Source organism: Rhinolophus hipposideros (assembly GCF_964194185.1).
Source record: "Rhinolophus hipposideros genome assembly, chromosome: 17".
In the NCBI taxonomy this organism is placed as follows: Eukaryota; Metazoa; Chordata; class Mammalia; order Chiroptera; family Rhinolophidae; genus Rhinolophus; species Rhinolophus hipposideros.
The window spans coordinates 48,950,136-48,971,372 of record NC_138063.1 but is presented as its reverse complement, the minus strand read 5'-3'; the positions used below and the strand labels follow the sequence as shown (position 1 = coordinate 48,971,372).

Here is a 21,237-nt window from a genome sequence, read left to right as displayed (position 1 = left end):
GTTTTTGTTGATTCAATCTATCCCCTACCACAACCGTCCACCATGACCATAGTGCCACATAGCTTCTGCACAAGACCACCACCATCTGTCTAGTAAGTGACAGAGATAAACCTGACTCAGAAATAAACCTGACTTTAAAGCTCCTGTTCTTTCATCAGCATCATTCATGGTGCACTTAGAGTAGTTAAATACAAGAATTCTCATGACAGTGATTTTAGTTTTTTACTTTTTATTTTTATGGATAAAATGCAACATACGTATTATACTTAACAATGAAAGAGGATGAGACAAAAGAATTATAACTTTTGAGATGGGAGACAACATAAAACATTGACAATCCTTGTGACATTATATGATTTTTCAATCAAATCACATAGTTTTAGAAAATAGTTGGCAAATGCCTGAAAGACAATACGTTATTTTTAAATTAAGGTGTGTGTGTGTGTGTGTGTGTGTGTGTGTGTGTGTGTAAAACTGCTGAAAATGCTTGAAACATTTTAATCCATGTCATATAATTTATTAAGTGGCATATTTATGGAAAAGAGTTGAAAATGCCTGTCAGAAACTAGGAACTATTCAAATCCATTATATATATTCTTTTCAGGCATGTAATACATTTGTGGAAAAACAGTTGAGATATGCTTGATAGGAAGAAGGGACATTTTAATCTCATCTTACTTTTCAATCAAGTACAACAGGGTGAAAGCAGTTGAAAAAATGTCTAAAAAGAAGAGAGGAATATTAATTCCTACACTTGAAAACCTGCACCTCAGTATGGTTAAACACACAGGACAATGACTAAGGGACAGAATTCTCTCAGGATATACCACCGATTACAGAGTATTTTGGCTGTAAAGCTTTTGCTTAAAAATATTTTACACCATTAAATGTATATCATTAAATGTACATTGAAAGCTAAGTGAAGTGACAAATAATAAGACTCAAGGACAGTTTGTAACAAAAATTGTTAAAGTCCACTGATTTCTTTTTCCCAAGAAAGGCGAGTGAGGTAGTTTATACTGTATATACATTGTAAAGAAATTAATATTCCAGTTTGTTCGAAGATCATTCACTCCAAGGTTATTATATCCCCAAGTGAGCTGTTTAACAAAGGGATCCTCTTTTGCAGAATGATTGAGAAAATGAAGCAGTTGTAGGGTGTTTTATGAATAAATGTTCCTAAAATGTTAACTTTCTCTAATACTTTCCTGGGTATTATTTTCCTAAATGTACACCAAGAGCACTTGGGATGAGGTGGGGTGCGAAGCTATTAAGAATAGAATTTAGAAGCTTAGTACCTGACTCTGCTTTTTTTTTTTTTTTTTTTTTGGCAAATATACTATTTTTACAGACCATTGTAGCTATTTTAAAACAATTCTTGATAAGGCAAAGATAGTTTCTCCAATACTTAGGAGACAGGAATTTTTGAATTTTAATTGTGTAGGGGTTTCTTTATTCTTTAAGGATAAACTGAGTAAAAAATACCTCTTTACCCACCTAAAAATTAGTCTGTGTCTAGTGAAAATTCTTCTCTAGTCATTTAGTTTACCCTATGACTAAGAATACAAGTTATCATTGGATAATGATATTGGAATTGACATGGCCTTCCATATTATACAGTTATTTGAAAGTTGTCACAAGCCCTTCCATATATTAAAGTGATTCAAGTTTTTGACTCAGCTAAGTTTCGACATCCGAAAACACACAAAAATGGGTAAGAAATTCAGAAACTTGTTTTTACCTGTCATCTGTTAGCCATTTGTTTAAAACTGATGACAAGTGGAATAAATTTTGAAACCTTTAGAACCTATGAATAGGTTCTAATGTGTTTTCAGTCAAAGGAAATGAAAAGTCTCAAACAAAAAATTAAATGAATAGATCTGTGAATTTTCTATATAAACATAACAGAATTTATTCTAAATGATAGGAAATACAATCAGATAATTCAGCCATAGTTTTCATACATACATAGAAGTGTAAGGTAGCTAATCTGAAGAATTTATTTCATGTCTGTTGGCATAAATTACTGTCCTCTTATGTCTTTCATATTAGCAACTACATAAAGTGAAATGTTTACTCCTGTTTGAATTGCAAAAATGATAAAAGCATTTTTTTCTGACTCTTGAAATTCATTATGTAAACACACGTGCCATCAATTAGCCATATATTGAAAAATTGATGAAATGTTAAGAATAAATATAAACTTACAGAACATGTTTATTTTCTAATGTGTTTTTAGGAAAAGGAACTGAAAATTCTCAAATATATAAAATGAATGGATATTTGAGTTTTCTATAAAAATATACCAAAATCCTAATGGCCAGAAATGGAATTATCTACATGTGGAATTATCTACATTCTATAAGTAATGTTTTTATAGACATCAAGGCATAATGCATCATATAAAATTTTTCTATATATGGGCATAAATTATTACCACATTAAGTTTCAAGAGTTGGTAAGTAGATAAAAGGTTTTCTGCATTTGTAAGCAACTTCGTCTATTGTTTGAACTGCAAGAGTGTTATTGGAGTGTTATATCTCATGAAAATATATAAATTGATCAAAATCTAAATCTGTAGATTCTAATCCAAAGCACATGTGTGGGACAAATGAGACCTCTGTTCCATTTCTAGCTAATCCTGGAAGGTCTACATCTCAAGATGAAAGGCAGAGCTGTCTGACCCCTCAGCACATTTTAGATTTGATGTCAGAATCGTGGGGGACTGTGTTCTTACCAACTGCATGCAGTACTGGAAAATGGCTCCACAGGATCTTGATAGCGAGACAGTTTTTTGCTTACGAAATATGCATCTGATTTTAAAGTCTGATGCTAATCCACAGTGCTTGGCTATGTCTACGACTGATGAATAGAAACAAAATCTGCTTTTACAGCATGTAAAATCTGAATATAGCACAGTATTTTTCAGCACTCTTGGATAAAGAGCAGTTGGATAAAGGTAGTTCTGTAATTTTACCTTTCGTCTGTTAGCCATTTGTTTAAAACTGATGACAAGTGGAATAAATGGAGAAGTGACTATCTACAGTTGTGAAATGTAAAATATGTTTGATCAGGAAAGGAAATCAGTGCCTGGCACATGGAAAGCTATTCATTAAGCACCATAATCCCAATGAGAAAAATAGAGGCTCTGTGACTTCTAACTACAGGTTGTGAAAGTGTAAGGGACACCCTTTGTCAAACTAAGCTTCACTAGGAGGACCTGTGCTCATAAGGAAATAAGCTTTAAAATATCAGTTTTCAATTGTCCAGGAAAAAGCAATGTTCACTTATACCAGAATGCTGCTAGTCACGATGCAGTCCAACACACACACTAACACAGTGTTCTTTAAACAGAAGTTCCTCCTTCTTTAATTCAGGAACAAGTCAGAGCATAAATATTGAGTAACTCTAGAAATTTATTCCCTTTTGAAAGTAGATCTGAATTATTTTGCAGAGCAGACATTGTTGATATTTCTGGCATTCTTGCTCCAAAAGGTCAATATATGTATATATCATAAGTATAAAAATTATTTTTCCACCTCTTCTATTTGGTAGCATTTGCTACATAAGGACCAAGGTTTCTTATCCCAGGTATAGGACCAAGTTCATTTCTGCTGTGAAGTCAAGGTACTAGAAATGATCAGAGTTCCTATTCTCGATTGGCCTTTGTTCAGGAAGGATCACAACTTCTTTCCTTCACTCTTGTCAAAGACCCGTCATGAGAAAGCTTCAGCTCAAATGGTTAAGCAGCTCCTCTTCCATAGTTCACACTGACAATGCTGGGAGATACCACTTGGACCAGGAAACACCAAGAGGGTTATAGGAATAAACATGTCAAAAGCAGTCTTTTTCCTCCCCTACTTACTGTAGAATGTTCTTGGCATATAATACACAATAGCTGCCATTTTGGGGTGGTGTTTCAAAAACTTGATTGTGGTTTAATCACCCATTCTGCGTGAGGATTTACATGATACACATCCAATATATAAGCATCTGGATCCAAGCAATGCTGTCCTAAAAGAAAGAGAAAACCAGAGAATGCTTTTAAAGTGAACGCTGCTGTGTGTGCGGGTGCACATATGGATGTGTTTGTAAGTTTCGAATAAGTCCAATATAGTTCTCTTAGCCAAAAATAAGTACAGTGAATGCTTTCCTTATTGTGTATAGAGTTGAGTGATTTAGTTATGAGACACTTCCATATCTTTACTGACCTTGACAAACAATAAACTATTAAAATATATAATGAGACAAAGACAAATTTAGGTGAAAATCACAGTGTGATTACACGAATCTAGATGGTACAGCCAGTACTATAATTCCATGTGCTATACTTTTATAGGACAGGCAACACAGTAGGTTTGTTTACACCATCATCACCACAAACATGTGAGTAATGTGTTGCACTACAACATCGCGGCAGCTACAATGTCACTGGGAACTTTTCTGCTCCATTATAATGTTATGAGAACACTGTCATATATACAGTTCATTATTGACCAAAAGCATGACTGTAGATACATTTTACAATTTCTTAACAAAACCCGCCTGCCTTCCTCCCCTCCTTCCTTTCTTCATTTCCTTCTGACTGTTAAGTACTTCAAATAAATCCCATGAGAAATTGTGGAAAAAACAGACATATCAACCATAGGCAAAGGGTTCTTCCCTAGACTCACCACATCTATTAGAAAAATATGGCAAGAACTTGTTTAGGGTATAAACTGATCATTTATATTATAATACATGTTCTCTAATGGTTATACAGATAGTAACTTGACCAGGACTAGAGAAGATTAAAAGCAAATTCACTTTAGTTTCTTTAGGATGGATACAATACCGATAGACAGGAGATCTGAAAATAACAACAATAAGGTCATTCTGTGTGGCAAATACATTTGAAAATCTTTATGTACAGTGTGTTTGAAATGTTACCAAGATCTGAGTGCCTGCCTGATTCATTCATTTATCAAATATTTATTGAGAGTTATTATGTTCCAGGAAATACTCTAGGGGCTGGGGCTACAGCAATGCATTAGACAGTCAAAATACTTGCCTTCAGGGTGCTTACATTCTCAAAGTGGTAAAGGCAACTAGCAAATGAGCAGGTATAATACAAAGCAAGTCTGATGGTGATAAGAACATTGGAGAACAACAAAGCAGGGAAGGAACATAGAGAGGGTATGATCCAGGAAGGTCACATCGAGAAGGAGATACAGTGGCCTGAATGAAGCAAGGAACTGAGAAATGAACAATGTGAAAGAGAGCATTATGGGCAAAAATCAGAGGAAATGCAAAGGCCCAAAAACAGAATATGCCAGGTGAGTGAATATGCCAGGTTGGATGTAAATGTGAGAGGCATCAGCATAAAGGTGTAGTCAAAGCAATGAGGTGAACTGAGCTCACCAAGGAAGTTAAGTGTAAATAGAGAAGAGCCTTACAGCTCTCCAGACTTAAGAGGTTGGGAAGATGAGAAGTACCAGGAAAAAGAAACTTATAAGGAGTAGCCAGTGAAGTGGGAGGGAAGCCAGAAGCTTATGTTTTCCTTGAGACCAGGTGAAGAAATTGTTTTGTCAAAGAAGGGAAAGATCAACTCAGGCAGTTATAAAGACAGACTGAACTGTTGGATTTAGACAAGAGCAATTTTGATGAAGTGTTGAAGGGTAAAGCTTGACTGGAGTGGTTTTAAGAGAGAACAAGAGGAAGAAATTGGAATATAGACAACTGATTCAGGAGTTTTTGCTGTAAAGTGGAAGAGTTGTGGAACAGTAAAGTGGGAGCTGACCTGAAGAGGGTCAAGAGAGTATTTGTTTCAAGATGAGAGTAATTACCCAAATTTTTATGCAGACAGAAATGATGCAGTTGGAGGGAAAAGCTGATGATATACGAGAAAATGGGGGAATGACTGGATCAATGTCTTATCTGGGCAGGAGAGGGCACAAAGTAAGGCATGAGTGGAGGCTCTGGTCTTAAATAGGAGCACAGATATTTCAAAAGAGGTGAAAGAGGGCAAGCAGAAGATATGGACACAGAAGCAATTAGAGGGAATTTTACTTGCAAAAAACCAATTTTCTTTTGATTCCTTTTTTACCCCCCAGGGAAATAGGAAGAATAAACTTGAGCTGAGAGTGAAAGTAGAAAAGTTAAATAAGAAGCTGTCATGAATCTGAAAGTTCTATGATGTTCTTTTCTTTGTTCTACATGAATCTACAGAAAGAGACTTTCCAGGTTTGAGTCACATTTATAAGATTCAAAAGTCTACTCCATGTCAACCAAAATTTTGAAAATACTTTTGGAAAGTCATACTGTTCTTACATGATATTAAAAAAATCAGAAACGTACTGATTTTGAATTTTTACAATCTATGAAGCTTGTAAAATATACTTTTGCAATAATAGCATTGTATTTCTTTTAGAGAAATCAGAGAAATTAGGGATAAAAATTGTTAAAGAATCCTTACCTATATTTCCTCCAATTTCATATAACCTTTGGTTCTGAATTTTAATGCATTCTGATGAACCATGACTGAAAAAAGGAGAAAGCAATATAATTTTAACCCTCTTTCATGATCTGAGGTAAATTTGTAGATTAAATAACCATGGCAACAAACAATTCATTCTGCCTTGAGTGATATACACGCCACAAATCATTATTATAACTGAAGTTATGATAAAAACGTTGTTGTGTTTGTTCGACACAGACAAGCATCTGAGGCACAGAGAGGATGGGACTATTCGACACCAAGATGGAAGCCATGGTGCTCGCCAGCAACCCGGAGCACATTCTGTCCACAACTGTCAGCTCCATTTTAAAGAGCTGGCGTATCAAGGATGGCCAACGAGCAGCTGGATGTTTTATGCTGCCCTGTCACTGATCACATTACTCTCAGTTCAAAATAAGTCAGATTTCATTTGTGTATTTGCCAAAAATTGAATGGAATTCTCTCCTCAGCCCATGTCACATTTCTAAGCTTGCCTAAGTTTTGCTGTGTAATGTTGACTCCATTATGTCTCTGCTCTATAATGATATAATAAAAGCAAGTCAGAGAAGATAATTGCCCAATATAATTTTCTACCCCAGACTAGAATGCTGGGGTGGAAGAGTCTGGAAAAGTCATTGCTGATCCCCATCCCACTTCAGGAATGACTTTCAACTTAGTTACTTCAAAAAGATTGTCCTCTCTCTAGTGTGAGAAAGGATATGTGCTTTCTTCTTAGTTTAATTAAACTTTTTGAGATAATTGTAAATTTGCATGCAGTTATAAGAAATTATATAGACATATCCTGTGCACCCTTTACCCAGTTTCCTCTAACAGTAAAGTATTGAAAGACTCTAGTGCGACATCACAACCAGAATGCTGATAATGATTCAGTCAAGACACAGAACATTTCCATCATCACAAATTCCCTTTTATAACCCCCTCCCTGTCCTCATTCCTATCCCCACCCCCAGCTGTTATCCTCTATTCTATTCTACATTTCTAAAAATTTATCATTTCAAAATGTTATGTAAATGAACTCTTTTGTATTGGCTTTTTACAACCAGCATAAATTCCTGGAGCGTCACCCAAGTAAGTTGCATTTTTATTGCTGAGTAGCATACCATGGTCATGGCTATACTGTAGTTTGTTTAGTCATTATTACCTGTTGAAGAATATCTGGGTTTTTTTTCAGTTTTTGATTATTATAAATAAAGCTAACGTAATCATTTGTGTACAGCTTTTTGTGTGAAACAGTCTTAATTTCTTTGGGATAAATGCCCAGGAGTGTGAATGCTGGGTCCACATAATTGCATATTTAGTTTTAATTAAAAAGAAATGTCAAACCACCTTACAGAGTGACTGTATACCATTTTACATTCCCATCACCAATGTATGAGTGATTCAGTTTCTCTGTATCTTTACACCAGTATTCGGTGTTGTCACTATTTTTCATTTTACCCATTTTCATAGGTATTAATGATAAAAGATATTGAACACTTTTTTATGTCTATATTTGTCACCTGTATATCCCCTTTGTTGAAATGCCTGTTCATGTTTTTTGCAAATTTTCAAATTGAATTGTTTGGGTTTTTACTTTATTTATTCTAGGTACTAGTTCTTTGTTGGATATGTGTTGTATATATTTTCTTCAAGTCTGTAGCTTGTCTTTTCATCCTTTTCAGTGTATAAATTTTCAATTTTGATGAAGTCTAATTTATAAATTTTTATCTCCGATGGATCATGCTTTTGATGTTATGTCTAAATTTGTCACTAGCCCTATATAACAAAGGTTATATCCTATGTAATTTTTCAAAAGTTTTATAGTTTCTTGTTTTACGTTTAATTCTGTGATCCATTTGGGTTAATTTTTTTTTATAAGATACGAGGTTTAGATCAGGTTCATTTTTTTTTTTTTTTTGGCCCATGATCCAAAATTTTCTTTCTACAAAAGGTCTACCTGAGAGTACAGAGACAGCTTTGTAACACATGTAAGTAGAAATCTATTGGATGCCTAAATCCCTTGAATGGAATTTCAAGTCCATCTATTACTACCTAGTGGTAACTATTGACAGTGTTAGGTGTCAGGGCCAGCAGCAGTAAATGTAATCAGAGGACTAAATGTGTGGGGCTCCTGTTGGCCTCTGCCTACTCTTTTCTTTTCTACGAAAGCTATACATATCTGATCGCATAATAAGTGTAGAACATTTATGAAGTGCACACACCACGTAACCAGCCCCTTTATCTATAAAGGAACTTCTTAGAAGCCACTGTCATGACTGCTTAGTCAGTAACCTTCCACTCTCACAGAAAACCACCGTCCTGACTTTTACTTTTGTTGGCTACTTCTGTTTTTCTTTTAATTGAAGTTTTATTGGGGTAATTATAGATTCACATGTAGTTGTAAGAAACAACAGAGAGATTACTCTTTGCCCAGTTCTCCCTAGAGGTAAGATTTTACAAAACTGTAGTAAAATGTCATAATCAGGATGTTGACATTGATACAATACACCCATCTTACTCAGATATCCCATCTTAATGTACTAATTTGTGTGTGTTTTAAGTTCAATACAATTTTACAGAAGTTTTTATTGACCACCACAGTCAAGACATCAGTTCCAACACCACAAAGGTCCTTTGTGTTGCTCTTTCATAACCACACTTATCTCACCCTCCCCCCACAATCACCCCTCCCCAATCCCTGGTAACCACTGATCTATCCTGAATTTCTAAAATTTTGTAATTTAAAAAATATTATATAAATGGAGTCTTGCAGTAAGTAATCTTTTGTAGCTGAATTTTTTTGCTTAACATGGGTACTACTTTTAATATGATTTCAAAGCTTCTTTTTGAGAATATTCATCCGAGTTTAATTACAGACCATCAAACTGTACCTGCTCTCTAATGGACAAATTTAAATTATTTTTTCTCATCTTTTAAAAATCTCAGGGCAAATGTTTATCCTTCAATAAGCATAGTCAGACAAACATTATGATTTATACTCTTTCAAGGCAATTTATGGCAAGTACATATATACTTCCAAGATTTTTTTTTTAAATATCATTCTGATCCCAAGGTTTATTGATAGTATGTTTTAAGGAAAGCAACAGGTATGATGTTCACTTAACTACATTAACTTTATCTGATATAGACATGTTAAAGCTCATTGGAGTCTGGAATAATATCAGGAGATCTACAGAACTAACTTGCTATAGTTTTTATTCTAGTAAAAAGTAAAATTCATTGAGTAAATAAAGACACCAAGACAGAATAGGTATCCTGTTAGGAATGCCATTTGTAATCTTAAACCATACATAAAAAGTAATTCAAAATAAAATACTTTAATAAAGACCGAAAATCATAAAATTCCTAGAAGAAAACATACCGGTAGGCGGTAAGCTCTTTGACATTGGTCTTGGCAATGCTTTTTTGAATCTGACACCAAATGCAAGGCAGTGAAAGCAAAAATAAACAAGTAGACTACATCAAACTAAAAAGATCTGCACAGCAAAGGAAACCATCCAAAAAAATGAAAAGGCAATGATGCATTTAATAGTAGAAAATATTTGCAAACCATATATCATAAGGTAGTAATACCCAAAATATATAAAGAACTCATACAACTCAATAGCAAAACAAATAAACAAACAAACATTAGAAAATGGGGAAAAGATCTGAATAGGCATTTTTCCAAAGAAGACATACAGATAGCCAAGGCAGCAGGTTCATGAAAAGATGCTCAACATCACTATCAGGGAAATGCAACTATGTATCATGGAAGGTTTTTCAGCCATGAAAAATGATATCTTTCTATTTGCAACAACATGTATGGACCTTGAGGGCATTATGCTAAGAGAAATCACACAGAGAAAGACAAATATCATATGATCTCACTTACATCTGGAATCTAAGAAACCAAAAAGCCATAAAACAACAACAAAAAACCAATCTCTCAGATACATAGAAAAGATTAGTGGCTGCCAGAGTTGGGGGGCTGGGGTTGGGCAAAATGGGTAAAGGTGATCAAAAGGTACAAACTTCCAGTTATAAAATAGATAAGTCATGGAGTGTAATATAAAGCATGATGACTATGGTTAATAATACTATATTGCATATTTGAAAGTTGCTGTGATAGATCTTAAAATTTCTCATAAGAAAAGAATTTTGTACTACACATGGTAATGAACGTTAACTAGACTTATTGTGGTTATTACATTTTACAATATGTAAAATATTGTGGTATTTTACAATACATACACATATCAAATCATTATGTTGTACACCAGAAATGAATATATTATATGTCAATTATACCTCAATAAAAAAAATTCCATTTATAGAAATTCCTTTAAAAAAACAAAACTTCTGTTACCAACAATTCTCTGGTCTACTAACTTCATCTATTGGTAAAGTCCCCAAAGTAACAGGTTCTAATTTTTCAAAAAGGCCAAATTTGAAAATTGCTGGAAAGGAACTCATCTGGTAAAAGTTCATTGTCTTTGTACAGAGATCTTTACTCACGTTTACTCACCTGTTCTCATATTGAAATTTTGCCAGTATGTCTTTGGCTTTGGTTTGACTATTGAGTTGAATGGCCATGGACACCTTCGAGAGAAGTGGAGCATGAACCCTTATGACTCCTTCCGGCACGTCAGACTGCCAATGAGGACAAGTTTAGTACATTCTGTCAAATTAGGATGATCTGTTCAATGATTGCACTTAAGAGATATGAAAATCAGTGGCACTCTGAATTAGGAAATCATGTAAACATGATCAGCATTTAACTAGAATGAAACACTGCTTTCTTTTTAACAAGCGATTCAATGAAACTTAATCTGGGATTTTATTGTCACTATACGCTTAAGTCTTACTGTAATGCCTTAAAATCATGAGAGAAGTAAAACTGGATTGTGAGGAAAATCTAATGTTTCTATTACTTCATTTCCTTGAACAATGTCCCAAATAAGCCTACTTTAAGCAGAATTCTGATTTCAATATATTTTAAAATCAATCTTCTGAAAACTTTATGGAACAATTAGAAAATAGATGGGTACATGAAACTTGACCCCCAAGGTGTGCTGATAACACTGGGAAGAGCAGAGCATACACTACTACTGGGGAAGAGAGTCTGATTCACATGACGTGATTGGCCTAGGGACTTTGGAGCTCTCTTCTAAATGAAATAGTCAAAGAATTTTGCTGTCTAATTAATCAAATTTCTCTTTTGCCAAGATTGACTGAAAAATTCCTTTGTTCAAAATTTTGATTGTTTAAAAAATTCCCTATCTAGAGATGAAGAGAAATAAACTTGTATTTGAGGATCTGCTACTCCTCAGGTAATCACTTTAAATCTGTGCATTCCCAAAGGATGGTATTGTTGATGTAGGTTTATGGGAATTGATTCACTATATACCATAGAAGGAATACATTTTGCATTGAACTGTCACCACAAAGATATGCTGAAGTCCAAACCCTAACACCTGAGAAGATGACCTGATTTGGAAATAGGGTCACTGTAGATAGAATTACCTAAGGTGAGGTCATATTAGAGTAGGGTAGGCCCTTAATCCTATACGACTGTTGTCCTTGTAAGAGGAAAAAATATGTATAGAGGGTAAATGCCATATAAAGATGGAGGCACAGATTAACATCAGAGATTACTGGCTAGGAATGATGTCAAGAACAGATCCTTCTCTCACATACTCAGAAGGAACTAACGAAACGAACATCTTGATTTTGGACTACTAAACTCCAGAATGTGAGAGAGTAAATTTTTATTGTTTGAGCCACTCAGTTTGTGGTATTTTGTTATGGCAGCACTAGGAACTAATATAAAATATTTTAAAATAGGGTCAGTTCTTATTGTGCTATTCTCCTATTACCAGTAAGAACCAGGAGAGCATGGCAGGGAATGTATATAGGAATTTCGACTTGTGTCGGGGCAGAGTGCCCCTCGTTCATTGCAGCCAGTATTGTACTCCTGAAACACTTTCTTGGTCATCTCATGTCCCTCTCCTTCCACCTCCCCAAAAGCCTTTGTATAATAAACTCCACACTCCTGACATTATTGAACCTAGAGTCATAATAACCACATTTTCTTTATAACTTCCCATAGTATTCACACTGTATAAAGATGCCTAACCACACATCTTGATTCTTCAGTTAGTTGAGTTCCTGTACTATACTTTTATGTGTCAAACTGAATATGTCAAGTTTGAAGGATAAATTATGACCAAAATTATACATAGATATGGTGACGTAGCCAGAGAATACTACATAGGTAGTTAATAATTAGGGAGGAAAGGAAATTATTTATTTTCTTACCATTCTTCTTGAAGAGGGTGATTTTTGTAGTACCTTTGATATCTTGGGGCTTGCAACCTAAATAAAACACATTTAGTTTTTAGGATTCATGTTGGGAAAACAAGCTGTTGTTATAAAGTATAAACTGGTATAATCTTTGTGGGAAACATTTTGGGATACTTACCAAATTATAAAATGTATATGTACTTTGACCCAACAATTCCACATCTACAAATTTATCCTACAAATGTACTTCATTTATGAGAAATGATGTATAGCAAGTTTATTCATCGAAGTATAAATCAAAATAGCAAAAGACTGGACACAATCTGTTCAATAATTGTGATGGCTTAAATAAATTATGATGTGTCTATGGAATGTCATGCAAAAGAAGCAGAGAAGAAAGCTTTTTGGACTGATGTGGAATAATCAACATGATTTTCTAAGACAGTAAAGCAAGTTTCAGGACAGTGCTTCATGTGTGTTAGCACTCATGTAAAAAAGGGGAATATATACTGATATTTGCTTGTATGTGCATAGCACCTCTCTGGAAGTATATACACCTGCATGTTCCTGTGCACACATACCCTTTCACTGGTGACATTATTCATCTGTGGGAGGGGAAGTCAGAGGTGGCCAATTTTTATTCTATAGTCTATCCCACCTTTTGAAATTTGTAACCTGTTAATAAACTGTCTATTCCAATCAAAGTTATGAATTAAAAAACATGGTATTATAACTTTAAATTCTACCTTGGTTTTATTTACAATTAAAACATTGAAATAACTAACATCTATATAGCACTGTACAATTTACAAAGTGCTTTAAACACACAGTATATGAGTTGATGCTAAGGATAACTCTGAGATAGATAATATTACTCCCCAACCCCCAATTCATAATAATGTTGAGGTTCAGAGAAATACTTTAGTTTGCCCAGGCTCATAGGACTACTACCGGGTTTCCCCGAAAATAAGACCTAGTCGAACCATCAGCTCTAAAGCATCTTTTGGAGCAAAATTTAATATAAGACCCGGTATTATACTATTATTATATTATATCATACCTGGTATTATATTATACTACATTATATAGTATATACACGGTCTTATATTATATTAAGACCGAGTCTTATATTAATTTTTGCTCCAAAAGACACATTCGAGCTGATAGTCTGGCTAGGTCTTATTTTAGGGGAAACACAGTAGTTGGCAAAGCCTGACCTGACTTCAGTTTCAGCTCCACACAGATCATACTTTTGCCATAAAATTTTCCAGAGTGAAATTGGAAGAGTAAGTACTCCTAAAGTCTGTCCCTCCATAAAAGCAATGAATAAACTACCAAACACTGTCAGTATCAACTTTTACAGGACTTGGGAAACTAAATCAAAGGTTGCAACTAGGGGAGTGCTTAAGTAAGAAAAGCAGCTGAATCTTGGTAAGAAAAACAAGCTTTGTGGCATTTTAACATACACTTTGCCATCTCTGTTCCTATTTCTTTGACAGCCTTGAAAATAATAGCCTGCATTCCTGATAGGAGTGAGCAAAAAAGACCTCACTCACAAATAATTCTAATTATTTGTTCTGACTTGTCTGGTGGCTCTCTGGAAGAGTGGCTCAAAAGGTTTGCCTTTAACTTGCCTAATTTGGAACTTGATCAATGTTAAAATGCTGTAATGTTGAAAACAGCTATAGGCAGATATTTCAGTCATTGTTGCCTGATGCAGTGGACAAGAGTTGCAGAAAACAATAGAATAACTAAAAAGCTTTAAGAGCAAGCCTAGAGGTTAGATGCTTTGAGGACTAAGGGCTTTGAAAAGCTCTAACATATTCCCGAGAATCTAGAAGGCCACGTTCATGTCCGGGGCTGTGCAAATGTTCAGGAAAGACCTGAAGAGAACTTAAACTCTCATACCTGGTTGTCTAAGCAGGAAGTGAAGATGCTACGTTGCTGAATGTTGAAGATGTGCCCCAAAAAACACACAGAGCTTATCTGCAAAGATTTGGAGTTTTTTGGTTCCAGGGATTTAAGCAAATATCTGTCCAAAAAATAGCTAACCACAAAGCTAATGGAACAGTGACTTCAGCAGCCACACAAAACAAAGAATACAGACTTTACAAAATCAGTTCAGCAGAAAAGTCACTAAACCAATAAGCAACAGCTACAATAGCACCAGCAACAAACCCTGAGGAGGAGGAAATAATCATATTTCCAAATTTGCCATATTATAATATTCCAAATGTTTATTTTTTAATAAAAAATTGTGAAGTCAGGTACAAAATGGCAAGAAATATGGCCCATAAAAAGGAAAAAAAAGTTTCAGAAGAAACTCTTTAAACCTAGACATTGATCTTACTAGAAAAAGCCTTTAAATCAGCTATTTTAAATATGTTTAATGAAGTAATGGGACCCATATCTACAAAACTAAAGAAACCATGAAAACAATATCTTATCAAACAAAGACTATCAATAAAGATATAGAAAAAATAAAAAGAAACCAAATAGAAATTCTGGAGCTGAAAAGTCTGACTGAAATGAAAACTCCACTAACAGGGAATCAACAGCAGATTTAAAGAGACAGGAGGAAAAAAAAAGATCAGCAAATGTGAAGATAAGTCAACTGAGATTATCCAGTCTGAGGAACAGGAAGAAAAGAGAATGAAGAAAAATAAACAGAACCTAAGAAACTGTGGGACAACATCAAGTGCACCACCATATACATAATGAGAGCCCCAGAAGGAGAGGAGAGAAAGGGACAGAAAGAACATTGGAAGTAATATTGTCTGAAAATTCACCCAAATTACTAAAAGACATTGATCTAACTATCGAAAACAAACTCCAAACAGGATGAACTCAAAGAGGTCCACACCAAAATATATCACAATCAAGCTATCCAAAGACAAAAAGAATCTTGAAAGCAGCAAGAGAAAAGTAACTCATCACACACAGGACAGCCTTAATAAAATTAACAGCTGATTTTCCAACTGAGACCATGGAAGCCAGAAAACAATGGATGACATATTCAAAGTGTTGAAAGAAAAACTTGTCAACCAAAATTTTATCTGGCAAAATAATCCTTTAAAAAATGGAGACATTAAGGCAGATAAACAAAGCCAAGAGGATTTATTTCTCACAGACTTTCTCTACAAGAAATGCTAAAGAGAGTCTGTCAGGCTGAAATGAATGGATGCTATACAGCAACTCAAATCCACATGAAGAAATAAAGAACACCAATAGAGATAACTACATAGGTAAATATAAAAGACAGCATTAACATATTTTTGTTTATAACTCCATTTTTTCCAAATCTAATTTAAAAGATAAGTGCATAAAGCAATAATTATAAGTCTATATTGATAGGCACACAACTTATAAAGATGTAATTTGTGGTAACAGCATAAAGTAGGGGTAACAGTGGTATATAGGTGGAAAGTTTTTATATATTATTGAATTTAAAGTATTATTAACATAAATAGATTTTTTAATAAATTAAGATGTTACTTGTAATCCCCAGGGCAATCACTAATGAAATAATTCAAACATATAGAGCAAAAAATAAAATAAAATAAAATAAAATAAAATAAAATAAAATAAAATAAAGAATTAAGGTGGTACACTTGAAAATAGCTATTCTATACAAATAAAGGTAGTAATTGAGGTTTTAGGGAACACAAAATAGTTGGAGACTCCCTACCTCAATTTAATGATGGACAAGACAGAAGATCAGAAAGAAAGTACAAGACTTGAACAATACCATAAATCAGCACAAGAGTTGGACAATACCATAAGTCAAGTAAACCTAACAGACATCTGTAGAGCACTTCACCCAAAAATAGCAAAATCCATTCTTCTTAAGTACACATATAACATTATCCAGAATAGACAATGTGTTAGACCATAAGTCTGAATGAAGTTGAAAATATCAAAATAATTGGAAGTATGTTCTCCAACCACAATGGGATGAGATTAGAAATCAGTAACAGAGAAAAATTGGAAAATTCACAATTACGTGAAAATTCAACAATATATGCCTAAACAACCAATGGATAAAAAGAGAAATTAGAGATTTAGACATGAACAATAAAGAAACACAACACCTACACTTATGGGATGGAGCAAAAGTAGTGTTCAGAGGAAATTTATAGATGTAAATGACTACAATTAAAAAAGAAAGCTCTCGGCTTGACGGCATAGAAATGGCGGCATGAAGTGAGCCTCTTGGAATCTCCCCTGAAATTTATAACAAATTGAACAGCTATAATTCCACAAAGGACTCCCTGAGCAGCAGACGGGAAAGACTAAGAGAAGCACAATTAAAATCATCTAAAGATGGGCAAATTGGGCAAGCGGGAGGAGGCACGAGGGAAGTTTGGAGACGTGGGCCACAAGGGGCAGCAGGATGCAGACCAGAGCTCCCAGTTCCCTGCATTCCAGAGCTACCACAATCATGTTAGAGTGAAGAATTCGCACTGGTAGCGCTCCCCTTATGGCCCACAGTCCTACCCGAGGGATCAGCATATAACACATCTGAACCCAATGCTCACGGCAGAGACCTCAGAGCAAGAACTGAGGGAAGAAGGATGAAAATAGTGGTTTAAGCCCTCACAGCCAAGCAGAGGATCGACGGCATAGGCATGGAGCCTAGCTGATCTCTCCCTACCCTCCCAGACCTTTCCCATCCCACCTTGCTAGTGCTAGAAGCAGAATGGTAGCAGTGTCAGGCCAAAAGAACTGAGTATTTGCAGTTCTGAAAACTGCAGCCCGCAGCCAGACTCGCAGTCCAACTAGTTCCTGTGAAGGGGAGGGAGCCTGCAGTGCAGGATTGGCTGTGCTGTTGGATGCTGCCATTGCTCACAGCCACCTCTCATAACCCACCCTGCCCTCGCCCTATCTATCTGGGAAGAATTCTGCAGGGGTAAACAGAGCCACTGAAACACACAGGCCCTGTTTTGGGGCAAGAAGAGCTTCATAACTTCAGAAGCTCTACACATCCCCCCAGGGAGGTGGTGCCCTGAGACGTAGGGAATCCTCCCATTGTGCAAGAAGCCAGAAGAGTGCAGAGAAAATATAACACTACAGCGTGAGAGAATAAAAGGCTGCAGTCAGAGAGAAAATAAAACATTCTACCAACACCTACTGGAAAGCAAAAGAAAGTCCTCTTCCCTCTCAGCCTGTTGCAGAACCCACTGCTGTAGATGTCTAGGAAGACAAATAATAATTCATTAATTGCCATAAATAACCAAGGTAACAAGGGAGCTCAGAAAGAAAGTTAAAAGTCTCCAGAAAATGAACTTAAAAGACATGGAAATACGTGACTTAAATGACAGAGAATTCAAGATTGCAGTTCTTAAAACACTCAATGAGATGCAAGAAATCACAGAGAGGTAGTTTAATGAACTCAGAAACACAATCTAAGAACAAAATGAACATTTTACCAAAGTGATTGAAATTTTTAAAATATAAATAGAATTTCTGGACATTAAGGACTCAATAAAAGAAATGAAGAATGAAATAGCCAGTTTAGGTAATACAGCTAACCAGGTGGAGGAGAGAATCAGTGACATCGAAGATAGAAATCTGTAAATGACACAGATGGAGAAGAGAGACTTGAGATTTAAAAGAAATGAAAGAACTGTATAAGAACTTTCTGACTCGATCAGAAAGAGCAATATAAGAATAATGGGCATACCAGAAGGAGAAGAAAGGGAGAAGGAAACAGAGAATATATTTAAACAGTCAATAAGAACCTCCCAAACTTGTGGAAAGAACTGGATCCTCGAATCCAAGAAGCAAATGGAACACCTAATTACCTCAATCTGAACAGGCCTTCTCCAAGGCACATTGTATTGAGGCTGGCAAAAATTAATGACAAAGAATTCTCAAGGCAGCTAGGGAAAAGAAAACAGTAACCTACAAAGGAAAACCCATTAGATTTACATCAGATTTTTCAGCAAAAAGTCTACAAGCCAGAAGGGAGTGAAATCAAATAGTCAAACTATTGAAAAAGAGAAATTATGAGCCAAAAATACTATATCCAGCAAAGATATCCCTTGGATATGAAAGAGGAATAAAGACATTTCCAGATATACAGAAGCTGAGGGAATTTTCTAACACACGACCTGTACTACAAGAAATACTGAAGGAGGTTATTCAACCTGAAACAAAAAAGCAAAAAACTGCCAAACTATGAGTATTACAAACAGACAGACAGAAGCAAGAACTGGAAACCCCTATACCAAATAGGACACTATACACTGAAACTTAACATACAGTGTAAAGAAGAAAAGAAAAAAAAACACTTAAAAAAAACAGAGGAGGAAGACAACTTGCTACTGCAGTGCAGAAACCAACACACAGCATAAATAGGGATAATTTGTGACTACAGAAACATAAAAGGGCAGATAGTAAAGGTCTGAATTGGCACAAGGAAATGGAGAAGGGAAGAATGCTGAAGAAAATACAATGCTCTAAATATGAAACATTCTTTTACATAAACTTAATGGTAACCACTAAAAAAAAAAAAAATCCTGAACTGAAATGTATAACATAAAAAAAGAGGGAAAAGTCATAGAATACCACCACATTGAAAAACAGCAACAAAAAGGCAAAAAAAAAAAAAAAAAAAAGGAGAAAATGTCCTACCAGAAAACCAGAGATAGAATGATAGGAAATCCTCATATATCAATCATCACCCTAAATGTAAATGGACTGAATTCATCAATAAAAAGGCATACAGTAGCAGATTGGATAAAAAAACTAAACCCAACCATATGCATATCCAAGAGACACATCTCAGCTACAAGGACAAATATACACTTAAAGTGAAATGGTAGAAATTGACACTCCAAGCAAATAATATTCAGAGAAAAGCAGGTGTAGCCATACGGGTATCAGATGAAACAGACTTCAGGATAAAAAAGGGAACAAGAGACAAAGATAGACATTTCATAATGATAAAGGAGACTTTACAACAAGAAGACATAACAGTCATCAATATATATACTCCCAATCAGGGAGCACCGAAATATACCAAGCAACTATACAAACAGAACTAAAGGGAGAAATTGACGGAAACACAATTATAGTAGGGGACCTAAATACATCATTGAGAGCTATGGATAGAACGTCCCAACAGAAAACCAATAAAGAAATAAATGCCCTAAATGACACATTAGATGAAATGGACATAATAGACATTTATAGAGCATTTCACCTAGAACATCATCAGACTATAAATTCTTTTCTAGTGTACATGGAACATTGTCGACATAAAAAAAGCTTCAGCAAATTTAAAAAGATTGAAAGCATACCAAGCACATTCTCTGATCACAAGGCTTTGAAATTGGCCATAAACTGCAAAAAGAAAGCAGGGAAAACCACAAACATGTCGAGATTAAACAACATACTTTTAAAGCATGACTTGGTCAAAGAAGAAATAAGAGGAGAGATCAAGAGATACACAGAAACAAATGAAAATGAAAATACATCCTACCAAAATTTTTGGGACACAACGAAAGCAGTTTTAAGAGGCAAATTTATATCACTACCCATCTATCTCAAGAAAGAAAAAAAATCTCAGATAAATAACTTCACATTATACCTTAAAGAACTAGAAAAAGAAAAGAAATGATAAAAATCAGAGCAGAACTAAATGATATAGAGAACAAAAAGACAACAGAAAAATTAGTGCAACAAAGCTGGTTCTTTGAAAAGATTGATAAAATTCACAAACTCTTGGCTAGACTCATTAAGATAAAAATAGAAAAGACACAAATAAACAAAATCAGAAATGAAAGCGGAGAAGTTACCACGGATGCCACAGAAATACAAAGGATCATCCAAGAATACTATGAAGGACTATATCCCACCAAATTCAATAACCTAGAAGAAATGGACATGTTCTTAGAAACATATAGCCTTCCTAGGCTGAATCATGAAGAACTGGAAAATCTAAAAAGATGGATCAACAGTAAGGAAATTGAATCAGTCATCTGAAACCTTCCCAAAGCAAAATTCCTAGATGGCTTCACTAGTGAATCCTACCAAACATTCCAAAAGGATCTAATACCTGTCCTACTCAAACTCTTCCAAAAAATTGAAGAAGATATAATACTCCCTAACTCATTTTATGATGCCAACATTACCCTGATACCAAACCCTGGTAAGGATAATACACAAAAAAGAAAATTACAGACCAATATCTCTGATGAATACTGATGCAAAAATCCTAAACAAAATTCTAGCAAATTGAATGCAAAAATGCATTAAAAAGATTATTCATCTCGACCAAGTGGGGTTCATCTCTGGGGCACAAAGATGGTTCAACATACGCAAATCAAACAATGTGATACACCACATAAACAAAATGAAGGACAAAAATCATATCACTATATCAATAGATTCAGAAAAAGCATTTGACAAGATGCAACGTCCATTTATCATTAAAACACTTAATACAATGG

At 35.0% G+C, this 21,237-nt stretch overlaps 1 protein-coding gene across 22 annotated transcripts in view; it reads right to left on the bottom strand.

The window, feature by feature from the left end:
• Nucleotides 1-237: 237 nt before the first annotated feature.
• ARHGAP28 (Rho GTPase activating protein 28) overlaps nt 238-21,237 on the bottom strand; it is a 193,442-nt gene continuing 172,442 nt past the window's right edge. For all 22 annotated transcript variants that reach the window (XM_081078556.1, XM_081078567.1, XM_081078572.1 and 19 more), the window contains 4 exons: nt 12,797-12,853; nt 11,004-11,128; nt 6,455-6,519; nt 238-4,014 (listed from right to left, as the gene is read on the bottom strand). In XM_081078556.1, the coding sequence (XP_080934682.1) occupies nt 3,920-4,014; nt 6,455-6,519; nt 11,004-11,128; nt 12,797-12,853 (342 nt within the window). In that variant the 3' untranslated portion in view covers nt 238-3,919. The remainder of the gene's footprint in view (nt 4,015-6,454; nt 6,520-11,003; nt 11,129-12,796; nt 12,854-21,237) is intronic.